We start from the raw sequence: 26,496 nt of genomic DNA on the forward strand, positions 1-26,496 counted from the left end.
ACTTTAACGGCTGATCGGGAGGTTTGGCAAAACCTCACCACTTGTGATCAATAACAAGACTATTTTAGCATTCATTCATCCAGAGAAAGCAAACTGACAACATGCACTTGAATGAGAACATACACTTCAGCAAGAGAGCCATTTCCTTCCTTTAATGTGTCAATGATAAAAAAAACAGCTTCCCCACAAATTAATATTCTGTCATCATTTACTCACTCTCACAACTCATTTGCTGTTCCATGCAAGAAAGAAAGTAAATCATGACAGAATTTTTCTTTTTGGGTGAACAAATCTTTTAAGGCAAGACTTTTTTTTTCTTCTTCTTTTCTCTCCATGCACTGGACAATTTTATGATTTTGGCCTATTTTGCTTCCTTAATATCTTCTTTCAGATCTTTTATATACAAATCTTAAAAAAAAAAAAAAGCAATCTCTCTGCTTCAGCAGCACTTGCATACACCAAACGCCCCAGTTTTATTCTTATCTATATTATGAAGATTGTTCATAAAGGTATTGACATTGATGGTTTCACGGGGAACCTTTAACATTCGTGAAACATTTCCACAGGGCAAAATGTTTCTATATTTATGTATTGATTTATTTTATAGTGGAAAAGGTTCTTTAGATTATTTAAATGTTCTTCACTCTAAGAAAATATGGTTATTATATCAAATGTTAATTGAAAGTGAACCCAAAAATGTTGCTGCAAGTTTGTATCATTTTCCTGATTTATGTAACATTTTATTCCTAAAACATGGTGAATATTTATTTATTTTACTTACTTATTGCTGTTGACAGTATTTTCTGATTTATGGAGTCATAAACAAAGACATCCAACACCTCTGACTCTAAAATGAAACAAGAATTTTGGATTTATATTCTAGAAATGTATGCAAATTAGAACATATTTAATTAGATAATGCCAAATTTGCATATTTAAACAACATTTAAGAAAACTTGTAATACAAACAGTTGTCTCACTGTACTGTGATTAATCATCTGGGGAAGTGTGGTGATATCTATTAGTCAAAAAGTTTACTTTATTCACCTGTGGTGTCTTGCCTTTAAGCAAACACACATTTCTAGTGTCTCAAAGTTGGAAATAGAGATTCAATAAATCTATAATCCTACTTACCAACCCATCAAACTTAAACAGAATCTGAATGCTTCTGTGAAGGCATGTATGGATGAAAAGCAAACTCCTAGCAAATGGCTCATTCATGTGGACTGAGCTGTTGGAACAGCATGCTGTCTGTGATGGAACGGACAGCATTTAACACGGTGATGCTTTACAACAGGTCAACAGTTTATATTCTCAGACCCTATTGCATAATTTACACATGTTATGGCTGCACATGAGCTTTTTGAAAGTCAAAATCATTTATTCGTAAAGGCAACTCCCATTCAGCATATTACAAAAATGATAGCTGCAAATTAAAGGGATAGATTAACAAGTTTTTGTCCATATACAATGAAAGCCAAAGGAGTCCAATGTTCTGCAAAATATCATCTTTTGTGTTCTGCCGGAAAAAACTAAAAACTTTGACATGAGGGTGAATAATGGCGGACCTTCCATTTTGGGTGAACGTGTCTGTATGAAACAATAAAATGTAGAGGTCTTGGTGTGTGGCTTTAAATCAGTGGAAAAGCAAACACATTTATTTGATTACTGATATGTGGGCTTTTCTTGCACTATAGGATTTACACATACAAATAAAACAAGTTTTTTTTAATCAAATTATTATTTTTTTAATTCTCAAAACCAAGCATATTACTTTAAATATGTCTAAATTTCAGCCTTTGTTTACATAATTGAAGGTGCCGCCTCAGACGAGAAGACCGCCGTTGTGTTGGATTGTGCCGTTAGAGGGGGGGTGTTTTTTTTTTTAGGTGAAATATCACAGGCTCAAATTTTCCATTACAGATTGTGCAGAGGAAACCCGGTTCTCTAACACTTCTAAGTATACACTAACCAATGATAAAGCTATGAGAATAGTCGCTATAATATTTGCAAAGTTTCTTCGTATGCTTCCCCGCGGAAAGTCGTTTTAAGTGAATGGTACGGTCCAGCACTTACTAGTACTGTTGTTCTTTCAGCGGATGGAAGCTGTAAGTTATCCGCTGTTCCTATCATGAAATGCCTCCGAGACTTAAGGCTTTACTATTATCATTATTATTTTTTAATCTCTCTCTGATGTAGGATTTAACTGTTTAAGTTTTTTTAAGTACGACTCAAGTTTGGGAGCAGGTAAATGGGAAATGTGGCAGTTAGGACCGTCCTTTGAAGTCTTTTCCCTTTTCGTCGCTGGATTGATCGTGTAATTGAGAGAGTGTAGCTTGAAAAGCCTCATGCTTTCACCGGGTCAAGAGGAGCACTGTGCGCCCACCAAAGAGCCAGTAAAGTACGGCGAACTGGTGGTTTTGGGGTGAGTCCACGCGCGCAGCTATTTTTCCTCATGTGTGTCCAATATTGACGCCTTTGATTCTCTGATATTATTCGCGGTTTCTAAGTTACATTCGTTCACGTGCCTTTTAATAATCTCAAAATAGGCTTCTTTAGAAAGCCATTTTCTCAAGCATATTTTTGAGCCTCTGTTTAGTTCATAACTGCGTTTTTGGAGAGTACGGAAATAGTTTGTTTACACACAGACCTCCCAGCTCCTAAAATTCACGCACTCACGTTACTGCACAAATGAAACACGAGCGCTGTAACGAGTGCTGTCTGTACGTTTAAACGAGCCTCTAAGAACTACATTATTTTTATGCACGAAAAATCATCCTCTAAGGTAATTTCCCTATGATTTAGAAACACGGTTTTTAAATGTGATGTGCATTTACCCCATCATGGGGGGTGGATGGGTTAGCTGTGAATTGGTTTCATCCTCGAGGCTCTTATTTTGGCCCCAGCGCTCGGATCTTGATGGGACTTTCTCATCGGGCTCGTTCATCATCTGCACGAGAATAAGGGCGGTGGAGGAATTCGGAAGCAGCCCACTAAAGTTATTTGTTCCCCCTCCTTTTCTGTGACTGAGCACAGAGGTTGTCTCCTTTTTACAATACCCCCCAGGGCTTTTCAAAACATTCATGGAGCACTACATATGTTGGATGTCTTCCTCGTTAGTTAAAAGATGCTCTGTATGTGCTGGTTTGGATGTGTCAAATAAGGGCAATCCAAAATTTGCAAGGCTCATTTCGATAGCATTACAATCAAAATCATCCCAACTCTTGAGATATTTAAAGGGGTCATATGATGCGATTTTATATTTTTATAAATCTCCTTGGTGCATAAAGAAGATCTGTAAAGTTTTTTATAAAAGTTAAGTCAACCACGCCTACCTAAAACGGCTCGTTCTAACACGCCCCCACATGTCTACCTCACTATGTGGGAAGATTTGCATAACGCCGCCCAAATGTTCACGCAAAGAAAGAAGGCGTAACTTTTATTCTCGCTGTAGTATTGTTGTTGCCGCCATGTGTTTCGTTGTGAAAGCGAAACTACTTTGTTTGGTCTTCCAAAAGAGGACGATATCCGCTTCGTCATGCCTAGAGCTGATCTGTGCTGGTCGCTGAGGAAATACATCAACTTCGCGCTGTGGATCGCCGGATCGGCTTTCACCGTGGACGAAGCGGAGTCCAGCCCGGGGTCGTCACATGTGGTTTCCGCAAGCCCGCCGGCCGCCGCTCACTCTAGCCTGCCGTGTGTGACGCTGTGTTTCGTCGTGAAAGCGAAACTACTTTGTTTGGTCTTCCAAAAGAGGACACGACTAGAAATCAGTGGTTAAGTTGTATTTACAACACTGTTCCAGAACAGTTCAACCCAAATATTCAGATGTGTCCAGCGCATTTTATGGAGGACTGTTTCCTGATCCTGGTAGAGTAGACTACAATGTCGGCTGTTCTGACTCACAGACTGTAAGTTTTTTTTTTTAATATTTAAAGTAGGGCTGCACGATAAATCGCATGCGATATTTAACGCGCATCTTATCAGTAAAGCCGCTTCTGTAATCAGCACTACTCAGAGCCATGGGTTTTAATATTTTTGTCTCATCGCGCCGGGACATTATTTAACGCGCATCTTATCAGTAAAGCCGCTTCTGTAATCAGCAATACTCAGAGCCATGGGTTTTAATATTTTTGTCTCATCGCGCCGGGACACGGCATCAACAGTATGGTAAGGGGAGTAACATTTCCGTCACACGCTTGAGGTATTCGGCCAATCACAACGCACTGGATAGCTGGCCAATCACAGCACACCTGTGTGAAATACACTTAGTAGTATTTCAAGATGAACATTTACTGAACTGAAGCAACTTGGGTTTACTTGATTATCCATTATATCATTTTTTTATTTTAGAAAAATCATGTTAAAATGTATCATATATGATAGATCAGGCTTTTGAGGAACGTTTATTCCTCTTATGCATCATTGTATTGCATTGCATTATATGTTTTGCCTCCACAAAAACTACACAGCTTTGTTTAATAAAGCTAAACATTTAAACACATCTTAGGCATATTATTGGGAGATATAAAGTGACAACTGATTTTCATATGCATTTTATGTTATAAAGATCTCATTGTTTTACATTACGAGCTATCACAATTTCTATCGACATCTACACCAAATTGCACGTTTCTGCTCCGTTTGGGCCTCTGAATATAATTGGTGTTTCTCCCTCCTTAAATGAGACCGCCATATTCCCATGCTATTGTATATATATGAGTCATAAAAACCTGACCAAAAAAAACGTAATTGATCTTTTTCATAAAATTAGATTTCTGACTATTTCATATGTCAGTCTTTACAGGGTTAAAACCGCAATGAGATGAATTTCATGGGTTCGGAGGTACGCATGTTATTGTTGGAGCAGCTTGTCTAGGACCACAGAAAGCTTTGTTATAGTCTTCAATTTAACGTCAATTTGTTGGCCAACCTGGCTGCAGGCGCCCTGGGTTCCCTCAGGAATTTCCTATGGGTTTTTGTTTTATTACAGTGGTTTTTGATGGGAGTAAATTAAGAAGGTCTGTGGTTAACATTACTCGAAGAGAGTGTTTTGTTTTGTAACACAAGCGTTGTCTGATTTCGCATCCTTACGGTGGTTGTAGTCCTTATTTGGCAACTTGCATTTAAAAAAAACAACAGCAGCTTCAAAATACACATGACTTCTTCAAAAAGTTTCTTGAAGTAATAATTTTCATGCAGAATGTAATTTTAAACATGACGGAGACATGACAGCCTTTGTAATATTAATGTCAAAAATATGACCATGCAGTTGTATTTACAAGCATATCATCTAGAATTCAGAGATTAGATTACAAGTTGTGACATAAGTGGTGTGTCGATTTGAACCCAGGTGATTTCCCCCAGGAAAATTAGCTGAAAAGTGGACACATATGACCATAGCTTAGGTGATTTAAAAATGAATAATTTTCATCATTTTGAGTTCAGATGTAATTAAGTTTATTATTCGCAATATAATTATTTTAAGGCTACTAATCTGCATCATGTTGCCAAATTAAATGCATGACATGTCATAATAACAAATGTCAGAGAAATAAGTTTGTCATAATAACAAACTTACTCAAGGAATACGTTTCCCAGGTGCATCATTTCAAAAACTTAGTTAACACATCAACCCCCGGTTTCACAGACAAGGCTTAAGTCTAGTCCCAGACTAAAACGTAAGTCTGAGCTGTTTCAACTGAAAGAAACTTGCACTGATTGATCTTAAAATAGGTCAGTGCCCTTGTTTTGTCTCAAGATGCACACCAGTAATGTTATTTTCCAAGGCATGTTTATAAAAATTACTTAAATGTCCTAATTGAACTATGGCCTAATCCTGGCTTAGTCTAAGCCCTGTCTGTGAAACCAGGCACAAATGACCCAAATCAAGGTTTATCAGTAGAAGTGGTTGAGTGGTTTGTGTCTCTTATATGTAAAGCAGGGCTCTACGCTTACTTTTCTTTTAAAAAATTTAGGAGCACGTTCAAAATTTTAGGAGCACCTTCTTAACAATGATCCAAAATGTTATCAAAAAGTAGCCTTCCCATTACGAGGTGATATTTTACTTTTCTAACTTTATTAAAAGTATGTCATCTTTTGTCAAATTCTTAAAAAAATAATATTTTATAAGCTTTTTAAAAATTGTAATTAAAACGACAGAATAAGAACAAGTAGAATAAGAAATATAAGTTACAAATCAAATTAAATCAGTATTAGTAATTAATTTGTAGAGGTGGCACAGAAGAACACAAAAGTGGCTTGGTGTACTTTCAGACATTTAATGAGGCTCAGAAGTGGAATGAGTGCAATTAAATCCATAAATTCATGATGATATTAATGTTTTAAATATAAAATTGAATATAGAAATATTAAATGATTTAAATAACTGAAAAGATACTTTTAAAATGAAACCAACTGCCAGCAGGTGGTGGTAAGTCACTGATTTTTATCACTGAATCATTCATTCAATTGATTCATTCGAATGGCTGATTCATTCAGGAATGAATCATGTGACTGTATAATAATGAATGGGTAATGATGGATTCATGTAATATAATGAATGGGTAATCATGAATCACTGACTCACTAGATTCGTAAAAAAAAAAAAACGTTCATTCAGAAATGAGACACTGCTGTGTTTGAATGGAGATGCGCAGCGGCTGAGCTGTGACTTTGTTTTAAACAATTTTCAACAACAAAATAGAGCACAAGTATGATGATGATCGGGTCAGTCGCACTGGTGCTCCTAAAAAAATGTTTATTGTCACACACAGTAGTTTTCAGTCGCAAATGCGACTGAAATGGTCGCACTGTAGAGCCCTGTAAAGTGAATAAACATTTATTATACAACTGTGACATAGTTCAAAATTAAGCAGAATGCATGAAATTATGCATGGAAAAATTCTTGGAACGTTTGATTTATAGAATTTGATAACCTGTATGAGCCAAACAAACCTACTGTAGCATATTCCTTGTGAAAAAAATAAATCATGGTACCAACTTTCCACTGCCCTGATTCAGTGGGGTTGCCTGGCATTGGCTGGCACACAGAGAGCCGAGGCTGAAAGAGGGTATTATTGATCTGGGCACAGGCACATCTGAGCCTCCAGTCCTCCTCTCTCTGTTCATTGTTCTCATTAGACTGACTGAGCTTTTTGATAAGGCTTTGTGGGAAATTACAACCCTCGAAAATGCACCTTTTGTAATGGTGTCTTTCCTCTGTGACTGATAGCTGTGGGGGGAGATGGATTTTGCTGACACTAAAGTTTCTGCCAACTCACTGAGATGGCCTTACAATCGCTGTCATTCAAACTCTGACCTCTGAAAGGATACGATAAACCTAAAGAATCTCAGATGTACTGTAGAGAACTCCCTGATTAGTGTAATTTAAAGTCTGAATTCAAAATATTTAACTTTTTTTACAATTTTTTTTTATTTCTCACATCCAACCTGTTATTGTTTTATCATCCATTTCAGATAAATGCATTCTTGAATGGCATGTGGGTCACTTTTCATACCGACATCATGCTGGCTGAATCGGAAAGTTAAAGCAGCTGCCTATGAAGGCGCCTTTTAAGGCAACTAGTTTCAGACAGACTTCCAAGGCACCATGTCTAATGATCTAGAACAATTCAAATGAGCTTTAGTCACAACCAAGCAAGTATCTAAGGACTTGTTCCCGCTAAAAATGAAGTCATGCATTAACTTTCAACTGAGCTGTCATTCTTTCCATGAACCGCTTGTGCAGGATCGTGGGATCTCAAAGACTAAAGAGCACATCTTCAAAATCTGACCAGATAATGACGTCTCCGTAGACAGGATGTTAGTATTTAATGGTTCAGACATTCCGTGATGCTTTCTCTAATTGTTGCATCATGTCTAGTGATAGCATCAACAGACAGGATGATGGGGCGTCTTGTCAATGCTGACATCATGCACACTGTAGGGAGCTGAGTGCACATTAGCATTTTACTCTGAATCCTTGTTCTCCTGAATGCTATATAAAAGAAATCCAGAATGATTATACCAGGAAAATCTTATGGAGCAGAACAAAAACCTGACTGCTTGTACCAGGATGACGTTAAGAGCTGGAGCCAATGGGAAAAGTCTCTGTATTGACAGCATTTAGTCTAAGGACTCTTGAGCACCATGGTGTGTTTAACTATGAGTAGCTTGATTAAATAATGTAATAGGTTTAATTAAATGTTGTGTAAGTTTAAAATGAGTGTCATTTTATGATGCACATTTCTCTTCTCTATGAGTAAGTGATAGTTATGTTTTCAAATTATACTTTAAGTTTGCATGCAACATTAAAAGGAACCTGCCCAAGGGAAGTAACTTAATGAGAGCTACACATGCTGTTATACAAGAGAACATTTACATGTGAATCATGTTTATGGGGGTAGAATCATTGCATAATTCCAAATAAATACATTATGATCCACAAATAAATGTAAAGAGATTAACAAAAATAAAATGTATTGATAAATAAATAGAATGAGATCCACAAATAAATCTTAGAGTTTCACAAACAAGAATTAAATTCACACAAAAAATAAAATGAGATATGCAAATAAAAAACACAGATATATTTTTATGTCACAAACACAACTTTGCCTGGCATTCATTTGTGAATCGCGTCCTGTGCATTTGTAGATCGCTGCATGCATTTGTGGATAGCTCCCTGTGCATTTGGAAATCGTTGCGCTTATTTGTGGATTTTGAGACCTTTCAAGCGTCAAGAGGCAAACCAATCCACAAATGGATGGACTCCACCCCCCTTCTACTTAAGCCAATCAGATACCGGTCACGTGGCGCCGATCAATCGTAGCGTGTTCTCGCGCCAACCAATCACGTTTTGCCTTACAATCAGTGTGGAACCAGGCACCAAACACGCTATTCTGGCTAATTAACCGCTTCAAAATGGACGATCAGGACAGTTTAAGACAGGTAAGTGGTGTTAAATTAACAACGAGCAAAAATTTAACATGGTTGTTGCTATGCTCATATTTATGGTGATGGTGAGGGGACCTGTTCGGTTCACTTAATTTTGTCGTGGCCATGTCATATTAACTCGTGGGAACGTCATATGTCGTGGCCACGAGATGCTATGTTGAGGGAACGACATTTTTCTCGTGGCCATGAGTTTAATGCGTAAACAAACCTGCATGACCATAGTAACCCGGGATTATCAGGGATGTATTTATTAATATTTTATTTTAAATTAAGAAATTATTATATTATAGAAATTAATACATTATTAAAAGATTATATTAACAATAGGCGATGCTGTCTACGTGAATGTCTATGCGCGATGTAAACAGCATTCGAAAGAAGTTTATGAATAATACATAAGGTACATCAAATAAAATAGGCCTACAAGATACATGTTTATCCATCCCACAGTCTTGTAAGTCTATTAACTGAATGTCTTTTTTCTGTATTATTATTATTATTATTAGCCTGTTATTGATTATATTTCTATTTTCGTTTATTCGTTTTTTTCCTCTTCAATTCGATCACTTTACTCAACGTTCTATGATACTGTAAATGCTCGACATATGCTATATGACTGGGATTTTTACTGGAATGCAATTTAAAGGATGAATTTAACATTTTATTTCATCTAATGAACAGACAAGCCTATATAAATAGTGAGTGAACCTGGAGCATTTTGCTCATAATACACATTAAAGCAATGTTGTTTTAAAGTGAAAGTGTTTTGAAATGTTTTATCACAAGCCCCTTGTGTGTTGAGTATGTGTAGTAGATGACACCGAGCACCGTCCCTACTCTTTGAAGCACATGGCATGTACTGTCTATACAGATATTTCAATGTGGTTTAATAATTGTGCAAAAGCATTGTAATTACGAAGCTCATTTTGAATGATGAGCATTCCAGTACTGCAGAAATCTGAGTGGCTTTCTGGATTCTGTGTTGCTCTGCTCATGTGGCATGCCTGGGATCTATAAAGCTGTGAAGCACCATTTCCACTCGCTGGAAAATTATATTCTGCATTTGACTTGAAACAAGTCTTAAAATCTCCCTCATCTAATGTTATCTAATTTACGCTTTTCTCTTTTTGAAAAGGTACAATGGTTCACTCCCCAATGGAGACAGAGGGCGAAGGAAAAGCCGGTTTGCCCTTTACAAAAGAGCCAAAGCCAACGGTGTCAAACCCAGCACTGTACACATCCTTAACACGCCACAAGCCAGCAAGGTAATCTCATATCAGAAACCATAATTGGGAAAGCTAATCATCTGTGAGAATGCTTTTCACTACTTGTTGCGTGCTGACTTTTTTATTTTACTTGTTACTGTTATGACTTGAATTTACAGATTTCACAGCCAGAATTCCACTTCACATTACCATTAAAAAAAGTTTGGGTTGGAGATCAGAAGATCAGAAATTGGGGGTAAACTTGAATGATGTACAGCTCATTGTGGGGATGTAGTTTTGGGGTCCTACCTTCACTCTACATCTCAGTTACCAGCTTTTATGCTGTAATAATATACTATTATAAATAATCTGACATTAATGGCACAACCAAATGCTTTGCCCTTTTGAAGAGATTGCATTTCATTTTATATTTTGCAGCAGGGGTGTGTCAACTCATTTTAGATTGTGGGCCATGGAGAAAGGCTAACTTAAGGGACTGTTCTTTGCTTGTTAAACCATGCCGTTCCCATGCAAGCGCATGATCAACACATGCTGTTCTGAAGCTTGTAAAATCCAGAATCAACTATGCAACAGCAATTCACGGAACTTAAAATTCTTTTACCAGACTTTCCAACTCCACATAGTAGAGAGAAGTTGTAGAGTTTGTTGTTTTCTTGCCCAGTAAACGGTGCAATGCAATGTTTGGTTAAGGAAGATTGCGACTTATTTAGTTACTCCACAGCACTGGCTACGATAGCATACCTCACCCAGATGTTATTGAAATCCACAGAGACGGTCCTTCCTTCTGATACTTGAGAAGTTTAATGGGTGACGTGGTGTTTGAGATCTGTTTGAACACATTTGAGTAGCCAGGCCACAACTTTCAAGTGGAGCCCACATTTTATTAACTTGCTGTGGTAGTATTTTGATCATAACTTTTGTTCCAGTGACTTAACTTTTTGAGAACAAGATATTTTATCCAATTGGATCTTTTTTTTTTTTTTTTTTTTTTTTGTGGTTGGTGGCTTCTCTGATGATTGCTGATGACTCTTGATGTCATTTTGCTACTCTTCCAGTCAGCTGAAGACAACCTGCCAACAGCCGGCATTGTCTGAGGAGATCTTTCTCAATGAGAGCTGCTTCATTACAGCGTGTGACTCTTGTTCTGTTCCAAAACCTAGTGAGCTGCCTAACAAGACTGCATTTTTACGTTTATCATAGACATGAGGCTGTTTTTTAAAAAGTTGCTTCTTTTGGGCAGACTCTAAGGGGTGGTTCACACAGAACGCGCCTTTGCGTCTATAAACGCAGCACTCAGGAATGGTTTTTAAAAAAGCCTCCTCCACCATGTTGCCATCAAATAAAACAGTTGCCAAGCCAAGACCTGGAGGACAAAACATCCATAGAACTGCAGCACACGTCCATCAATTTTCCATCAGTTTCAAGCCACAAATATTTAGATCACCTCTCAAAAGAAGAAAAACAAAGAGATGTGAACAAACTGCAAGTTCTGGGCACTTGCGGTCCATATACAGCACCTGTCGCAGTAATTCAATCACAACAGCGGGGACGTTCTAAAGCACTTATAGTGAAAAATAAGACCGTGTTATTGAAAGATCAAATTCAGCATACACCTTGATGATGATGCAGACTAAATACAGGCAAACAGATGAGAAAATGAACTCATTAATGCATTTAGTCATATTAAGCATTTTCTTTTTAAATGTTTTCAATAGAAAACGCTTAATATGCAATTTAGCAAGTTGCATTCATATTCTAGGCTCGTCTGTATATAGTATGCGTCATCAACAAGGTGTATATGAAATTTAAGTGTATTTCAGACAATAGGTACTTTCTTTAAAAAAAGTTTTTAAAGTTACTTATAGTTTTAATATCACTGACTTGGTACATTAGTTCTTAGTACAAACCTGGTAAAAATAATTGCCAGTCAGCAGAGGAAAGCCATGTTTTGCCCTCCAGGTCGGCATTTCTACACGGGTGTGCAGTCACATGAAAACTAAAAATATCATAATTTCCACTAATATCGGTGTTAGTGTTCAAACCGATATTAGTATTTTCAGTTACAAATGTGACTGAATTGATCACACTATAAAGCCTGGTTTAGTTATTTTTAAGTTTAGGCTTGTTTTGTCATTTTAAAAAGGAAGAATGTGATTATATTTGTGATATGTTTGTTTTACACAAAGACACAGGCTCCGTACTTAAAGTCCCATGAACGCAAGGAATGTTTTCTTCTCGCCATGAAACTAGCTGGCATGCTGTATTTTTGGGGAAGTTTTGTTACTGTTGGCTGCTTATTATCCGTCCGCAGTGCCTCGTCAGAGCTGAAAATAGCCTAGCGCACAGTCATATGTGAATCACGCTGCTCTTTGGGGTCACGGCGCTCAGAGGTGGAAGGCCTTCCGTGGCTCCAGGCGTCAGTCTGAAAGGGTTAACTAAAAACCAACCAGTTCTCCAGCAGTGACACAAGTGCAGCTGCATCATTGTAATGTTAAAGTTGAACAAAGAACAGGCTCTGCGATTACTCACAGCGCGCCCGTGAACTCCTTTCAGATAATGGGTCACAAAATGTCACTAAACTATTCCAGGAACAATATGTGATTGTTCATGGATGTCTTGAAGGTTTTTGCTGAGGTTAGAGTTGTTGCCTCTTGCATTGAGGGCTGTCCAGCACTGATAGAGGGTACACTTGAATTGGATCCTGTGGCTTGAGGTTGGTGGCCGCAGCATCTCATCTCATCATGGTTTACAACACGAGGCCCAAGCTGCTTCGGTGTCTCACAGATGGAGCTGCTTCATATATCTTGTTGCCCATCGGGTGCAGCTCCACTAGGCCTATTGTTTTGGGTCTTCTGTAGCTTTTGTGGCCCACTGTAAAACAGGGGTGGGATGTGGGGGGTGGATAGATGGACCCCCTGTTGTGATCTGGCAGTGAGCGTGGAGAGCTGCCCAATGTTTCACCCTCAAGCCTCTTTGTTACAGTTTAGGCACAAATGCTCCACCAACAATAACGTCCCAAATTTTAAACTGGGCTGGTCATACGCAAACTATGAATCCTGTCACTCACAACATAATTGATATAGCTTTGGACTATATCTGGGTGCGATAGATAAAAATGATGCAGTACATTGATGATATGCAGTAAAATCTCTCTCTCTCTATATCTATCTATCTATCTATCTATCTATCTATCTATATATATATATATTTTATTTTATACTGAACACAAGGAAATTTATGCTTATGCATAATACACAATCTTATTTATCATATTTCTACAGGCCAATTTAAGTGTATTTCAGACAATAGGTACTTTCTTTAAAAAAGTTAACTTTTAAAGTTACTTGTAGTATTGTGTTTTTAGTTATGAAAATATGCTTCTTCTTTTTTTTAGCTAAACGTAAGGGATTCTGTCTCATTTCAGTAGTTCACTTCTTGTGCACATTTAAGGTCCTACAAATTTGATCAAAAATCCATATATTCAAATATTGTGCACTTTATCACATTCTGTCTTGATACACACTCGCTTCTGTAGTGTTTGAAGTTTAACGGTTATTCGTTAGAAACTGTTTGCGAAATGAAAATATGCACATGACTTGCAGTTCATAAAATGTACAGAATATAGAATATAAGCGGGGGTTTTTTCGCATGTGACACTGCGCTGGACACTTCAGGTGCAGATTTAAAACAGACAACGAAACGGTGTGTACACGGTACACTATAGTGCATGTTTTCATATCATTATAAAGTAATTAATTTGTTGACTAGATGCTGCATTTGTGAAGAAAAAACAGCAGTACGTTTGCTATCAATGCTGAGAGGACGCGAACATTAGCAGCACCTCAAGCGGTTAAAACAATGTGACCAAAACACGCAAATCTGACCCAAATGCTAAATGTCACGATTGTTAACATCTATTTGGATTAGTTTATATCCAGCTGGTCACTTTAAGTGTTTGTTAGCACGCAGCGAAGTTCCAGATTCAAAACTGACGTGAGAAAGCAAACTGATGTTGATTCAGCTGAAAGAAATCCTGCCGCCATTCAGTTTTATATTAAATTACACAACATTTGTCCCAGATCATTGTTAATGTATATGATGACTTCACCCTAGTCTTTAAAATTGTGTATTGTGCATTTTTCAGTGAAACGTTTGTCTTTCTGTGCCTCTAATAAAGTATGATTCATATATAGAGAGCTATAATATATATCACGCTTTTTCTTTCCGTTTTGCTCTGTTTTTTTTTTTTTTTAAACGCCAAACTTCAAACTCATCTATGCCACTTTTTGATCATTCTTGAAGTGAACTTTTGCCCGTTTGGTGATTAAATAAACTGATTAGACCGCTGTCTGAACTGAACGCAACGCGTCCAGTGTGTGGGACTCCTGATACCTGCTGTCTCCTACACTGCGCTTTTTGCCCGGTGTGCGACTGTAATATTTTTTTATTTTGATTAGATAATCATCAAGTGCTCTAGAATAAAGCAATTAAAGTGTGAGAACATGCATACAATATCCATATGTTTTCAGTGCTATGGCCTTTGTGTAGATGTTTAAAGATGGCTGTCTAGTTGGTGTCTTAATTTCAACATCTACTTGTATATTTTTAAATTTGGAAGTTGCTTCTGTTAACATTAGTTAATGAACTAACTTTAATGATCAATATATAATTAATATTTAATATATTTATTCATTTACAAAGTATGGTTGAGTACTGATTTTTGTTGTTGTTGTAGTCTAGTTTACTCAGACTACAACAGTTTATTTTAGTTTTCGTTCAGTATTTTAAAAACTATCGGTTGATTAATCTGTATTACCAGTGTGGTCCAACCTAGCTACCGGTATCGGTAAAATCTAGGGCTGGCCCCTAATAGTTGACTAATAGTTAGTTGACCAGAAGAGTCTTGGTCGACATTTTTATTAGTCGCAGAAAAATTTAATCCACAGGCCACGTCACGCAGTGCGTGACGGAGACCGATCGTTAACGGCTAGTCTATGGTAATACAGTACATCGGGCAGGACATCCAAACGCTCGCCTATCATTCATCCACCACAAATATGGCTTATCACCTGAAAGATGTAAGTATTAGCAACTTTACATGGCCGCTCAGTGTAATGTTAACCTAGAGAAATGTGCGCTGTTCAAGTGTCTGTGCGGAGTGTGTAAGCAGAACAGCGCTCACAACAAGACCGATGAAGGTGCCGGTGCGCTCCCTTGCTCCTAAAATATTTTGTCATTTTTTGGTCATACAGATAAATGTAATACATCTTTAAAATCCGTAAAGACTCTACGTTTATTTGTGTGCACTCGCAAGAAAAAAAACCCCACTGCGCTTTTGTAAAATAATAAAAGCAAACATGATGCGCTTTCTGCCGTCTCGGTCTCTCTGAACTTGAGCACGAAACTCGTGAATATCTTTGCCTCACAGACATTAAAAATATATCTATAGAGAGTGAAATGTCTACTTTCAAATGAACTTAAAATGGAAAACAAATATTCTCAGATTATGTAATCCGTATGAAACATGCAAACAGCCACTGCGGAGATGATGAGTCGTGTTGCCGAGTTCATCTCTTAAACCGAAAACAAAAAGCACGAGTTTATCAAATTATTAAAATGTTAATGCAGCCTCCTTACTGTTTTCTGCCTGTGCACTGTGGCAAGCTTTATGCGTGTGCTTGAGCCCTTATTAGGCTATGTAGGCAATTAAAGGCTCATTATAATGATTTAAATGGTTTATTAATAAACGTGCGATTAGTTAACTAATGCTTAAAATGAATGACTACTAGTCGACCAGAAAAATTCTTAGTCGAGGGCAGCCCTAGTAAAAGCCACTCTTGGTCGACCTGGCACTCTGTCAGCACCTGACGCGGCAATCACCCCACATTGAAGTCTGCTGTTTCAAAGAGGCTCATAAAGCGCTCCCGTGCAGGGGACAACTTGGGTCATGCAGTTATTTATTTATTTATTTTTGCATGTTTTTATGTGCAACTTTTTAGTAGTGAAGGTGATGTTACTGACAAAGGTTCTTTATGCCACAGTGCCGTGTGTTTTATTTAAACATTTTGAAGCATGTAAAAGGCTACACTGGGACTTCCAAACATTTTTGAATGACTCCAATTCAGTTCTTTCTGACCGTCTGTATTAGTTTATGGAAATGATTCAAACACTACTCTGATACTTGAGTTGCGAGACAAAGAGTGAGAACCAAACTGTCCCGACTGGCATGTTTTTAGAATAGTTGTGTGGTAAAAAAATAAAGAACATCTTTAAATGATTCCAATATTCATGTACAAAATTAATTTGGATTTTGAGTGCTTCGTATATTGGATTGTCCTATAACAGACTCACCCAGCACGACTATTTAGTCTGGGTTATTACAGGACATATGTGGGGCGTGAAATTGTCTTTCCGTTTGCATATGTGAACTGCTTGTGACCTCCGGTGTTATGTGCATGTGCATTCACAGTCCTGTGCTCCGCACACTGAGGTGAACTGAGTTTTAAACACCATAATGCATTGGCTGTGTTGTTGTACAGATACAAACCACCTTCCTCTCTTGGCTGTGTTTTTCCATTGTTGCACACTAGTGTAGTTACCGTGACCCAGTTTCCACTCCCTTATGAGCACACGTGATAGAGATGTGGGTAAATTGGAAATCACAGATTAGAGGAGAGAAAGGGTGAATTGGGAAGCGAGAAGCAAGCATGATGGGAAATTGGCTGCTTATAAACACTGCAATGTTGTGGTTTGTCTCAAGCCACCAGAATAGTGTACACACACAATGCTCTTTGAAATGAACTCAATTTGTATCGCAATTCAGATCATGCATGCATATCTGTGACGGCTAATTTTCTTACTTCATTGAGTAGAAATGATATAGAATGGTCTTCAAACTATACTTTAAAAAAAAATTGTGTTAGTCATGTGATGTTTCTTACACTCTTACACTCTTGACTTGAATCATGTATGATTTATTTATAACAAGCCACGTATGACAACTGTCTGAGTAATGAATGCTTGATGGGGTGTGTTTCACATTGACAGACAGTTAAACGATCATTTTCTTACAGTGGCATTTTGGTTTTGGACAAACATATACTGTATATACAAAGGTCTGAGTTATTAGTAGTGCTGCTTTCTAACCTTTTCACTCTTCCGGGTTTAGTAGGGTAAAGGGCATATAGAGGTATCATGGGAGGCCATAGCAAATGTTATTGTAGCCTTCCCTTATTGTAGGTTTTCATGAATTTCTAAATAGGAGACAGATATTATGCCATTTAGTAGATAGAAAGATGAACCTGAGACAGTACATACGCACCTGTAATTGGTGGTTGCTTGTTTTTCCTCATTACACTTGCAGTCACTTCCTCAGCAGCCCAATGTAAAGGGGTAACATTTAAAAGTTAAACGGTGCATTGAGTTCTTGTCAAGACTGCTAAACGCTTGTCAAAATGTGAATTTCTTATGCAATATTAAGCCTACTTGATTATTAATTTAGCAAATTGTCTGTATAACTTATAAGTAAAGCTTACTTGGGGCATGAGCCTAAAATGTTTTTTTACTCTCTGACCCATTAGGTTTTTTTTTTTTATCAGACAAAATGAAAGGGACAAACAAATCTTATAGACATAGCAACAGCATAAAAATCACACTAAAAGCTGTAGGTACTACGTGGCAACATCCTGGAATTGTGGCGGCATGTTTTTCACAGGAAAACATCATTGATGTTTTCAGAAAGTGTAAAAATCTTGTAATGTATTTAAAAAAACCCCACTCTCTGTGTGCCACTGTTGCAGGACACCCTCTCTGACAGATGCTTTTGTTGTGTTGTGACAGGCGGTGAACTGTAAGGGCCAGCACAGCATCTCCTACACGCTGTCCAGAAACCAGACGGTGGTGGTGGAGTACAGCCATGACAAAGACACAGACATGTTCCAGGTACTGTTTCGCAAAAACAAAAAACACTTTGAAATCTCTTCTCCACTGTTACTTTGAGCATAAATTCAGTTCAGTGACTGTGCGCAGGCACACCTCTTTCTGTCCAACTTTTATGTGTGCTATACTCTGAGGTCTGATCTTTACCACAGCTAATCAAGATCTGTGATATGGGTCTGGTCTGCTCATGAGGGAAAGAGTCATATGGATTGTAGCAAATGGGAAGAAAAGCAAAAACGGGAACCAGCAGCAACCCACAGGGACAAAACAGAAACGCTCTCTATAAAACGGAAATAAAGTGGAGACTGTTGCATCTTTATTTCAGTACAAGTATTTATAAACAGGATTTAGTGCAATGAGCACCTCTCTATTCTTGGGAATTTCCACCCCACTTTTAAAACTAAAATAGGCTCTTCAAACAAGTCCCGGCACATGCATGACTATTTTGTCTCCGTAGTAAACAGGACGAAAAACAGTGTAGGGACTGCTAAAAACTACAAAACATTTGACTGATTTCAGAATTTTTTGCGCTTTTCACACTTTGTTCATCAAAATATTCTGGAAAAAAATAAAAATGACTGTATCCACAAAAAATGTAAGCAGTATAACCGTTTTCATCATCAGTAAGAATAAAATATAGATTTTTAATTGTGTGTGTGTGTGTGTAAAAAATAAAGACATTTTAATAAATCAATATTTTATACGTGTGTGTGTGTGTATGTGTATACCAAAAAGTGAGCTAAAGCTGACAACATTTCTAAAAACCTACCTTTGGGGGACGTCCTCATTTGTAAAACTAGTATAAAAATAAAGTAAAGGGTTTTTTATTTTTTATTTATTTTTTTGTAAAAATACAAAGTTTTCTGTGAGGGTTAGGATTAGCTTATAAAATCTATAACTATTTGTATATAAAAACAATAGAAGTCTATGTAAAGTCCCCATTTAGATAAGCTAATTAGCTAGGTAAGTGTGTGTGTGTGTATATTCTTTTCAATAATAAGAATAATTGTTTTATCCTAACATTGTTCTTTCTGTCATGACCTGAAATATAACTTATCAGATAGTTGCTAAAAATTTGTATTAGTTGTTACATATATCTGAGAAACTTGAATTTATTTCTTTTTCTTTTGTATGCTAGATTGGACGATCAACGGAAGGCCCTATTGACTTTGTGGTGACTGACACTGTGTCAGGCGGAGGAGGGGAGAGTGAGGACACGCTCATCACTCAAAGCACCATCTCCCGCTTTGCCTGCCGGGTGGTGTGTGAACGTAACCCGCCCTACACAGCGCGTATCTACGCTGCAGGCTTTGATTCTTCCAAGAATATATTTCTCGGAGTAAGTGTGTTACATTGTCATGTGATACATTTCACATCAGAGTTACTTTATTAAGCTTTTATTTATATATACTCGTGTATTTGCTGTCTTGGGAAGTATCCACTTCTGCTGATCCAGTGGAACTGATCTAAACTTACCTGGTAAATATAGGTGTGTCTGGCGAACTGGAATGAGTCACCCATGTGTAACTAAAAAGAGTGCAGTGCATTCATTTTTGTTTATGTATAGTAATTAAGTCTCTCTGTAGGAGAAAGCAGCCAAATGGAAGAATCCAGATGGTCACATGGACGGGCTGACAACCAATGGTGTGCTAGTCATGCACCCGCGGGGCGGGTTCACAGAGGAGTCCAAGCCTGGTGTGTGGAGGGAGATATCAGTGTGTGGAGATGTTTACACACTGAGAGAAACACGGTCTGCTCAAACTCGAGGCAAACTGGTTAGTATGTCTGCTGCATCTGCTCAGTTTAGTTCACGGTGTAGCCAATCATCAATTCACTCACAATTCCTTTTACAATTGTGATTATAAATTCAAGCTAAAATTTAAGCAATTGCAGAAACCATCTAGACTTGATTTATCTGAACTGCAGCAGAATTAGGGGTTCAGTCCAGGGTCAGGGAGTTCCTTGAATCTTGTAAGAGGTTCCAGACTTTATAGGTGGGATGTTACTAGTGAAGATTCTGGGATAGCTAGGTGTACCGATTCAAATTATGGTAAGGATGACCCCTAAATTGAGCATTAAAAAGGCCTCTATCACCATTCTCTGACTAGGACACTCTAGATTACTCATGTGCTTTAGATTAAGTTGTTGACTTTTTTTTTTTTAGTACCTTATGGATATGGTCTTACTCGGATCATGTTTGTTTCACTGCGTTCAGTTTGCAAAGTCATAGTTATATTTCAGAGTTATATTTTTTAGGGGAATGTTTAGTGTCTTTTTAAGGGAGTGTAAAAATGTTCGACAGCTAGAAAGGAAGCAAGGCAGTTACTTAGTTTGGTTATTTAGAGCTGTTCAATACAAGCTGCCACAGTATGTTTGAGTCTTTGAACCTCTAGCTCCTCCTGGAGGACAAATGTGGTTTTGCACTCTTGCATTGTTACCATACTACAACAACTTTTTTGCTAAAAAACACACTGCTGAAAGTAAATACTTGAGAAATACATTAAACCTCATGGATATGTGTTAGTAAGCAAAAGTTTACAGTATCAGAAATTCAATATTAATCCATTGAGAAATGAGAAATTGCTCTGCATGTTTAAGTGTATAAAACTCTTTGAACCTCTAGCTCCTCCTGGAGGACAAATGTGGTTTTGCACTCTTGCATTGTTACCATACTACAACAACTTTTTTGCTAAAAAACACACTGCTGAAAGTAAATACTTGAGAAATACATTAAACCTCATGGATATGTGTTAGTAAGCAAAAGTTTACAGTATCAGAAATTGAAAAAACAATATCCATCCATCGATTAATCCATTGAACTCATTGAGAAATTAGAAATTGCTCTGCATGTTTAAGTGTATAAAACAGAGAGAGAGAGAGAGAGAGACACAACGAGCGAGAGAACAAGTGAATCAGCAGTTTAATTTTCAGTATCTTTCCAACAAGAACAGAAGAGAGTACACGCAGTGCTTGTTTTTACACTGGCTATAGTCAGGTAAACAACACACGGTGGTGTTACTTCACCGTTCATTTCTCAAATTAGTTGAAACACGCAGCTGTTTTACAAAGGTTCCAGATTGCCTGGCCAAGAACTGGCTGAGAAGGGGCTCTGGCTCCAGAACGCAAATGTTTTTGGTGTAAAAAGTAAGAGGCCTCCTGGCTCAGGCCGGACTCAAACCGGGGATGATCTTACAATGAGGTGACAGTGTTACCTACAGTGCATCATTACAATAGAGTAATCAAAGTAAAAACTACTTTCATTTGCATTGAAGTACAAAAAAACACACACAAACAGTGACCTGCACAGATGCATTTATTATCTACACTTTATCAAAGCTTATGCTACGCCTACGTCATCCTCTGGAACGCCACTCTCTCACGTGAATGTGAGTACGACAGTTTGCGGAAGCTAGAGATTAAAATATGGATTTTTTTTAAACAAATGCATCGCTTTGCTTCAGAAGGCCTTTATTCACCCCCCGGAGCCTTGTAAAGTACATTTTATGATGGATGGATGCACTTTTTTGGGGGCTTCAAAATCTCAACCACCATTCACTGCCATTATAAAGCTTGGAAGCTCTGAAAGAAGAACGTCATATACACGTAGGATGAGTAAATCATGGGGTCATTTTTATTTTTGGGTGAAATGTCCCTTTAATGGACACCTGTAATCCTTGGTTTGACTCCCGGCTAAGCCAGAAGGCCTTTTTGTGTGGAGTTTGCTTTTTCTCCCTGGGTTGGCGTGGGTTTCCCCTGGGTGCTCCAGTTTCCTCTGCAATTTAAAGACAAGCAGGACAGATGAATTGGACACCTTAAGCTGTCTGTAAGTGTGCGTGCAAGTATGAATGAGTGTGAGCCCTGTGATGGACTGGCCATTTGTCCAAGGTGTTTCTCTGCCTAAGGCCTGAGATCCAGTTTCCCCACAATCCAACATGGGACATGTGTTTTGAAAAAAGGATGTATTAAATACCTGTAATGAATGCATTGCTCAGATGTTTGTTTTATGCTCAGGTGGAGAGTGAGAGTAACGTACTCCAAGATGGCTCTCTGGTTGACCTGTGCGGAGCCACACTACTCTGGCGCACAGCTGACGGCCTTTTCCACACCCCCACTCAGAAGCACCTGGAGGCCTTGCGGCAAGAGCTGAACGCAGCCCGGCCTCAGTGCCCCGTGGGCCTCAACACCCTGGCCTTTCCCAGCATGCAACGCTGCAGTCGTGCCCTGGCAAGTGTCCCCACCCAAGAGGACAAGCAGCCCTGGGTCTACCTTGCCTGTGGCCACGTTCATGGCTACCACGACTGGGGCCACCGTTCTGAACGAGACCCCAATGCTCAAAGAGAGTGTCCCATGTGCAGAACCGTGGGCCCCTACGTGCCACTCTGGCTTGGCTGCGAACCAGCCTTTTACGTAGATACCGGTGCACCAACGCATGCCTTTGTACCTTGCGGCCACGTGTGCTCTGAAAAATCAGCCCGCTATTGGGCGGAGATTCCTTTACCGCATGGCACCCACGCTTTCCATGCCGCCTGCCCCTTCTGCACTACCCAACTCAATCTGGCGCAAAAGTGGGCTAAGCTCATCTTTCAGGGGCCTATAGACTGAGAGTGTAGAGGAGGTGGACAGTGGATTATTGCGTAATTGGAATCCAGTATGCTGAAGGACAATTCGTAGAAGATGCGACTAAGGACCGATTCATACCGCAAGCTGTGAAATTGCCCTTGAAATGCTTATGCTGGAGAGCAGGTTCTTGCTCATGACTGTGGTAATAGTTGGCGAATGACAGGTGTCTGTCATGATTTCCTTTAGTTATTTTGTCTACCGGCCTACAAGATGTCAGTTCACACCAGCATGAGCACATCACTCAGGAGATTTAATACATTTCTACACCTGGCTTTAGACTCAAGATGCTTTTTGTTCTTTCTTGGTGATCAACCTTCCTGTGGAGTTTTGTTGCTTTAATAATCCTTCCGGTGATTTCCAAAGAACTTGATTATCTTCTAGTGTGTCGAGTTGGAACTAAACTGTGCAGGATGGTCAGAGCCCCAGGACCAGGACTGAACATCCATTATTTTAAGTAGTTCAATGTGTGGGCACTCCCAAAGGTCAGGATCCCAAACTCCACTGAGGGCTTCTACAAGGATCCACCTGTTGGAGCAGTGATTTGGGAACTGCAGTACTAAAATGGTTCTTTCCAAAGAATTAAAAAATGGTGATTCTGTTGAGTTTTATTACATGAAGAGCTAGCAACATAACACTCCTAAAAGATCCTGCAGGAATAATAACCAGCCACAGCGGAAGCTTCATTTTCAAATGGATCGTGCATTATGGAATTACAGTGATTTGTCATTTTAGCCTAGTTCTCGGTTCATAAAGGTATTCGGAAACTAACACATGCTGTTTTTCTTTCTAAAAGGTTAAAGATTTTAAGCTTTGATGTAAAGGTATTTTTATTCATACTGGGGTAACCAGTAAGAAGATTAACAATGGATATTGCCAAATATTTCTGGAACTGGTTATAGAGTTAGTAACTAAAGTAGTTCCTGCTGTTATCTTGAAAACTGTGTCCCAAATATTTTGGTACTGCTTATTACTTGCCACTTGTTCATTTTCCACATGTTGATAGTGGTATATAAACACAGTAGAAAATTGTGGACTATTCTGCAGTCATCATCTAGACAAATGTAGAAAAGAATGAGAATGAAAACCACGATAGTGGAGGTTTATGGCGTAAAGGAGAGCTAGGAAGCAGTGATTGCTTGGTAACAATTAATCATTGGTCAAAATTCTTCCGATTTCAACTGTTTTATAAGCTTATGAGATTAAAACGACTTTTATTCCACTATTTTCCTAAAATGTATACAGAGATGGTTTCTAATGTCTAAAGACAGTTTTATAGGGCAGTGAAGAAGATATTTTGGACATACTGAAGGGGTATTTTTATAAACAGTTGCATTTACAGAGCCTTTTTACTCACTGAAAAGTATTTTACTACACAATAGCCCATGTACAGTTAGTTTTAAAACAGATACTAATATATTTATTCAAATATGTATTTTAGGTTAGGGTTAGGGTTATCAAATGTTCATCACTCATTTATAAGTGCATGCTGCATCTGGAGACTTAACCTGTGAACAGTCAGTAGTCATGTATCTTTTATTGACGCTCAAGCCTTAGATCCAGCTTCTGATTATGCTTGTGTTTGCAAAATAACCCAATGTTCCTCCTATACTCCATGTTAATTTCAGACCCAATATGAAATGTAACGCTGTAAAATGTCACATTGGTTTTCATTTGTTAATGAATTAATTGAATGTTCTGTTCTCTTTTTACTTTTTTGTTTTGATATACAAGTGGTGTAAACACCTTTGTGTGGTTATACATACATTAGAGCAGTGCCCAACCCTGGTCCTGGAGGCACCCCAACACTGCACGTTTTGCATGTCTCCTTAATCAAACACACCTGATTCAGGTCATCAGCTCATTAGAAGAGACTCCAAGACCGGAAATTGGTGTGTCAGAGAAAGGAGACATGCAAAATGTGCAGTGTTGGGGTGCCTCCAGGACCAGGGTTGGGAACCACTACATTAGAGGATATTGTGTTTTCTTGAAACATAACATATCATTGTGAAATTTTCACACCAAAAGCACAATGGAACTCTGGATGGGGAGTATATTTACTAAAGCAGAGCTACTGTTTTTTTTATTTTTTTATTTTTAACAATGATGGTGCTTCCATGTGGAGTAAACTAAAATAAGGCCAAACCTATATTTTTATTTTTTTTAAATGCCAAAAAGGTATTTTGTCACGTTGAATGCCAGGGAGTTTCAATACATGTGTAAACAATTGCACATTTCAGTTGTGCAAAATTAGGCACAATAAACATTACACTACAGTGCTTTAATTGCAGCTTTGCAACACCAATACAACAGTGTCAAAAAAGAGCTTTTCGCTGCAAGTAGACAGTTTAACACTTGAACATTGTGAAAGATCAACTTCCACAAGAAAGAAACGACACTGAAGTAATGCAATACAGACACTGACTCTATTAGCCGCAGTCATTATTTGCGACGTGTTAATCAAGATGCAGAAAAATGATGCTTGGCCATAGGGCTGTAATAATGTAAAAAAAAAAAAGAAAGAAAGAAATGCCGTAATTTACATTTGTGCTCTATGGTATGTTTGAAAAAAAAGAAGTGTAAATAAAAAAGACATTTCACTCAAAAGATTTAGTTATAATTAACCAGCGATGTGTCTTCTAGACCAGTGAATCTCAACCTTTTGGCGTACCGGACCCCAGTCCAATTCAGAACCATCCTCAAGGACCCCCAGAACAAAATGTACTCATCTATGTATCAATTGTGTCTTTGTGAGGACCAAATACAGTCAAGTATAATTCAAGTTAGTTGACTTGTCCAGCTATATTGGATTTTTCTTTCATGGGATCATGTCATGTCAAAATATACAACATTTATACAAAAATTCATACTTTATATGGACCCCCTGGCCTTACATCAAGGACCACTAGGGGTCCACGGACCCCTGGTTGAGAAACACTGTTCTAGACATGTCTTTCATTACGAGTTATCTATGTAGATATTTTCAGAATGTTCATTAAGAGCAGAGAATTGTTTTTCATGTTTCAAGCATGAATAACAAACTTGTGTTCTGAGTGAATGAGTGAAGCTCACACACTGCCTAACATCTTTTTGTTCCACGGAATAAAGTCTTGTGGGTTTACAACAACATGAAGATGAGTGAATGTTGACGTAATTTTCATTTTTGAGTGAACTTTCTAAAGCTTTAAGCATGTAAAGATATGTCTTTCTTTTTTCTACACCACTTCTCTACAATATTGTTCAAATATTTAGAACTACCGTGTGAGTAAAGGTGACAGAAAGCTCGTTGGGAAATCTCTGCTTGGCTTGCCCCCCATTTAAGAGGGTTTATTAAAAATGACATAACGTCTGCATTTGTGATGAAGCTTACGGCTTGTCTTTTGTAACGTGATAAATTCTCAAGTGTGATGTAATATTAAATGCCTGAAAAGGCCACCTCACTACGGAGTCATACACCGAGGGCTATCACTGTCTGTACATCAAGGTTTAGAGAAACACTTGCTAATGAATGTTAAATCCTGCACATTTCAGGCCTATAAAGAGTCGTCTGCTTCTTCATACTCCTTTTTCTTCAGTTGCTCTTACCTTACATCATCAAACCCATTATAAAGTTAAAGGTTCAAAACTTAGTTCCCAACAAAATTATGAACTTTTTTGAAGTTAACGCTTGAAAACAACAAATCATAACTAGAGAGCTGATGTTGTGAGATATTATAATTAAAAATGGTAAAGATGATTAAAATTAAGATCATTAGAA

The 26,496-nt window shown here is 38.1% G+C and overlaps 1 protein-coding gene across 1 annotated transcript; it reads left to right on the forward strand.

The window, feature by feature from the left end:
* Nucleotides 1–2,107: 2,107 nt before the first annotated feature.
* LOC107561697 (E3 ubiquitin-protein ligase pellino homolog 2-like) lies at nt 2,108–24,498 on the forward strand. Its single transcript, XM_016246173.1, has 6 exons — nt 2,108–2,425; nt 10,094–10,223; nt 18,024–18,125; nt 19,261–19,461; nt 19,709–19,897; nt 22,134–24,498. Exons 1-6 carry the CDS (start codon nt 2,349–2,351, stop codon nt 22,722–22,724), a joined length of 1,290 nt encoding a protein of 429 aa, XP_016101659.1. The 5' UTR covers nt 2,108–2,348; the 3' UTR covers nt 22,725–24,498.
* The last annotated feature ends 1,998 nt before the right edge of the window (nt 24,499–26,496 follow it).

This window comes from Sinocyclocheilus grahami, unplaced genomic scaffold (assembly GCF_001515645.1).
Source record: "Sinocyclocheilus grahami isolate Dianchi unplaced genomic scaffold, SAMN03320097.WGS_v1.1 scaffold787.1, whole genome shotgun sequence".
NCBI lineage: Eukaryota > Metazoa > Chordata > Actinopteri > Cypriniformes > Cyprinidae > Sinocyclocheilus > Sinocyclocheilus grahami.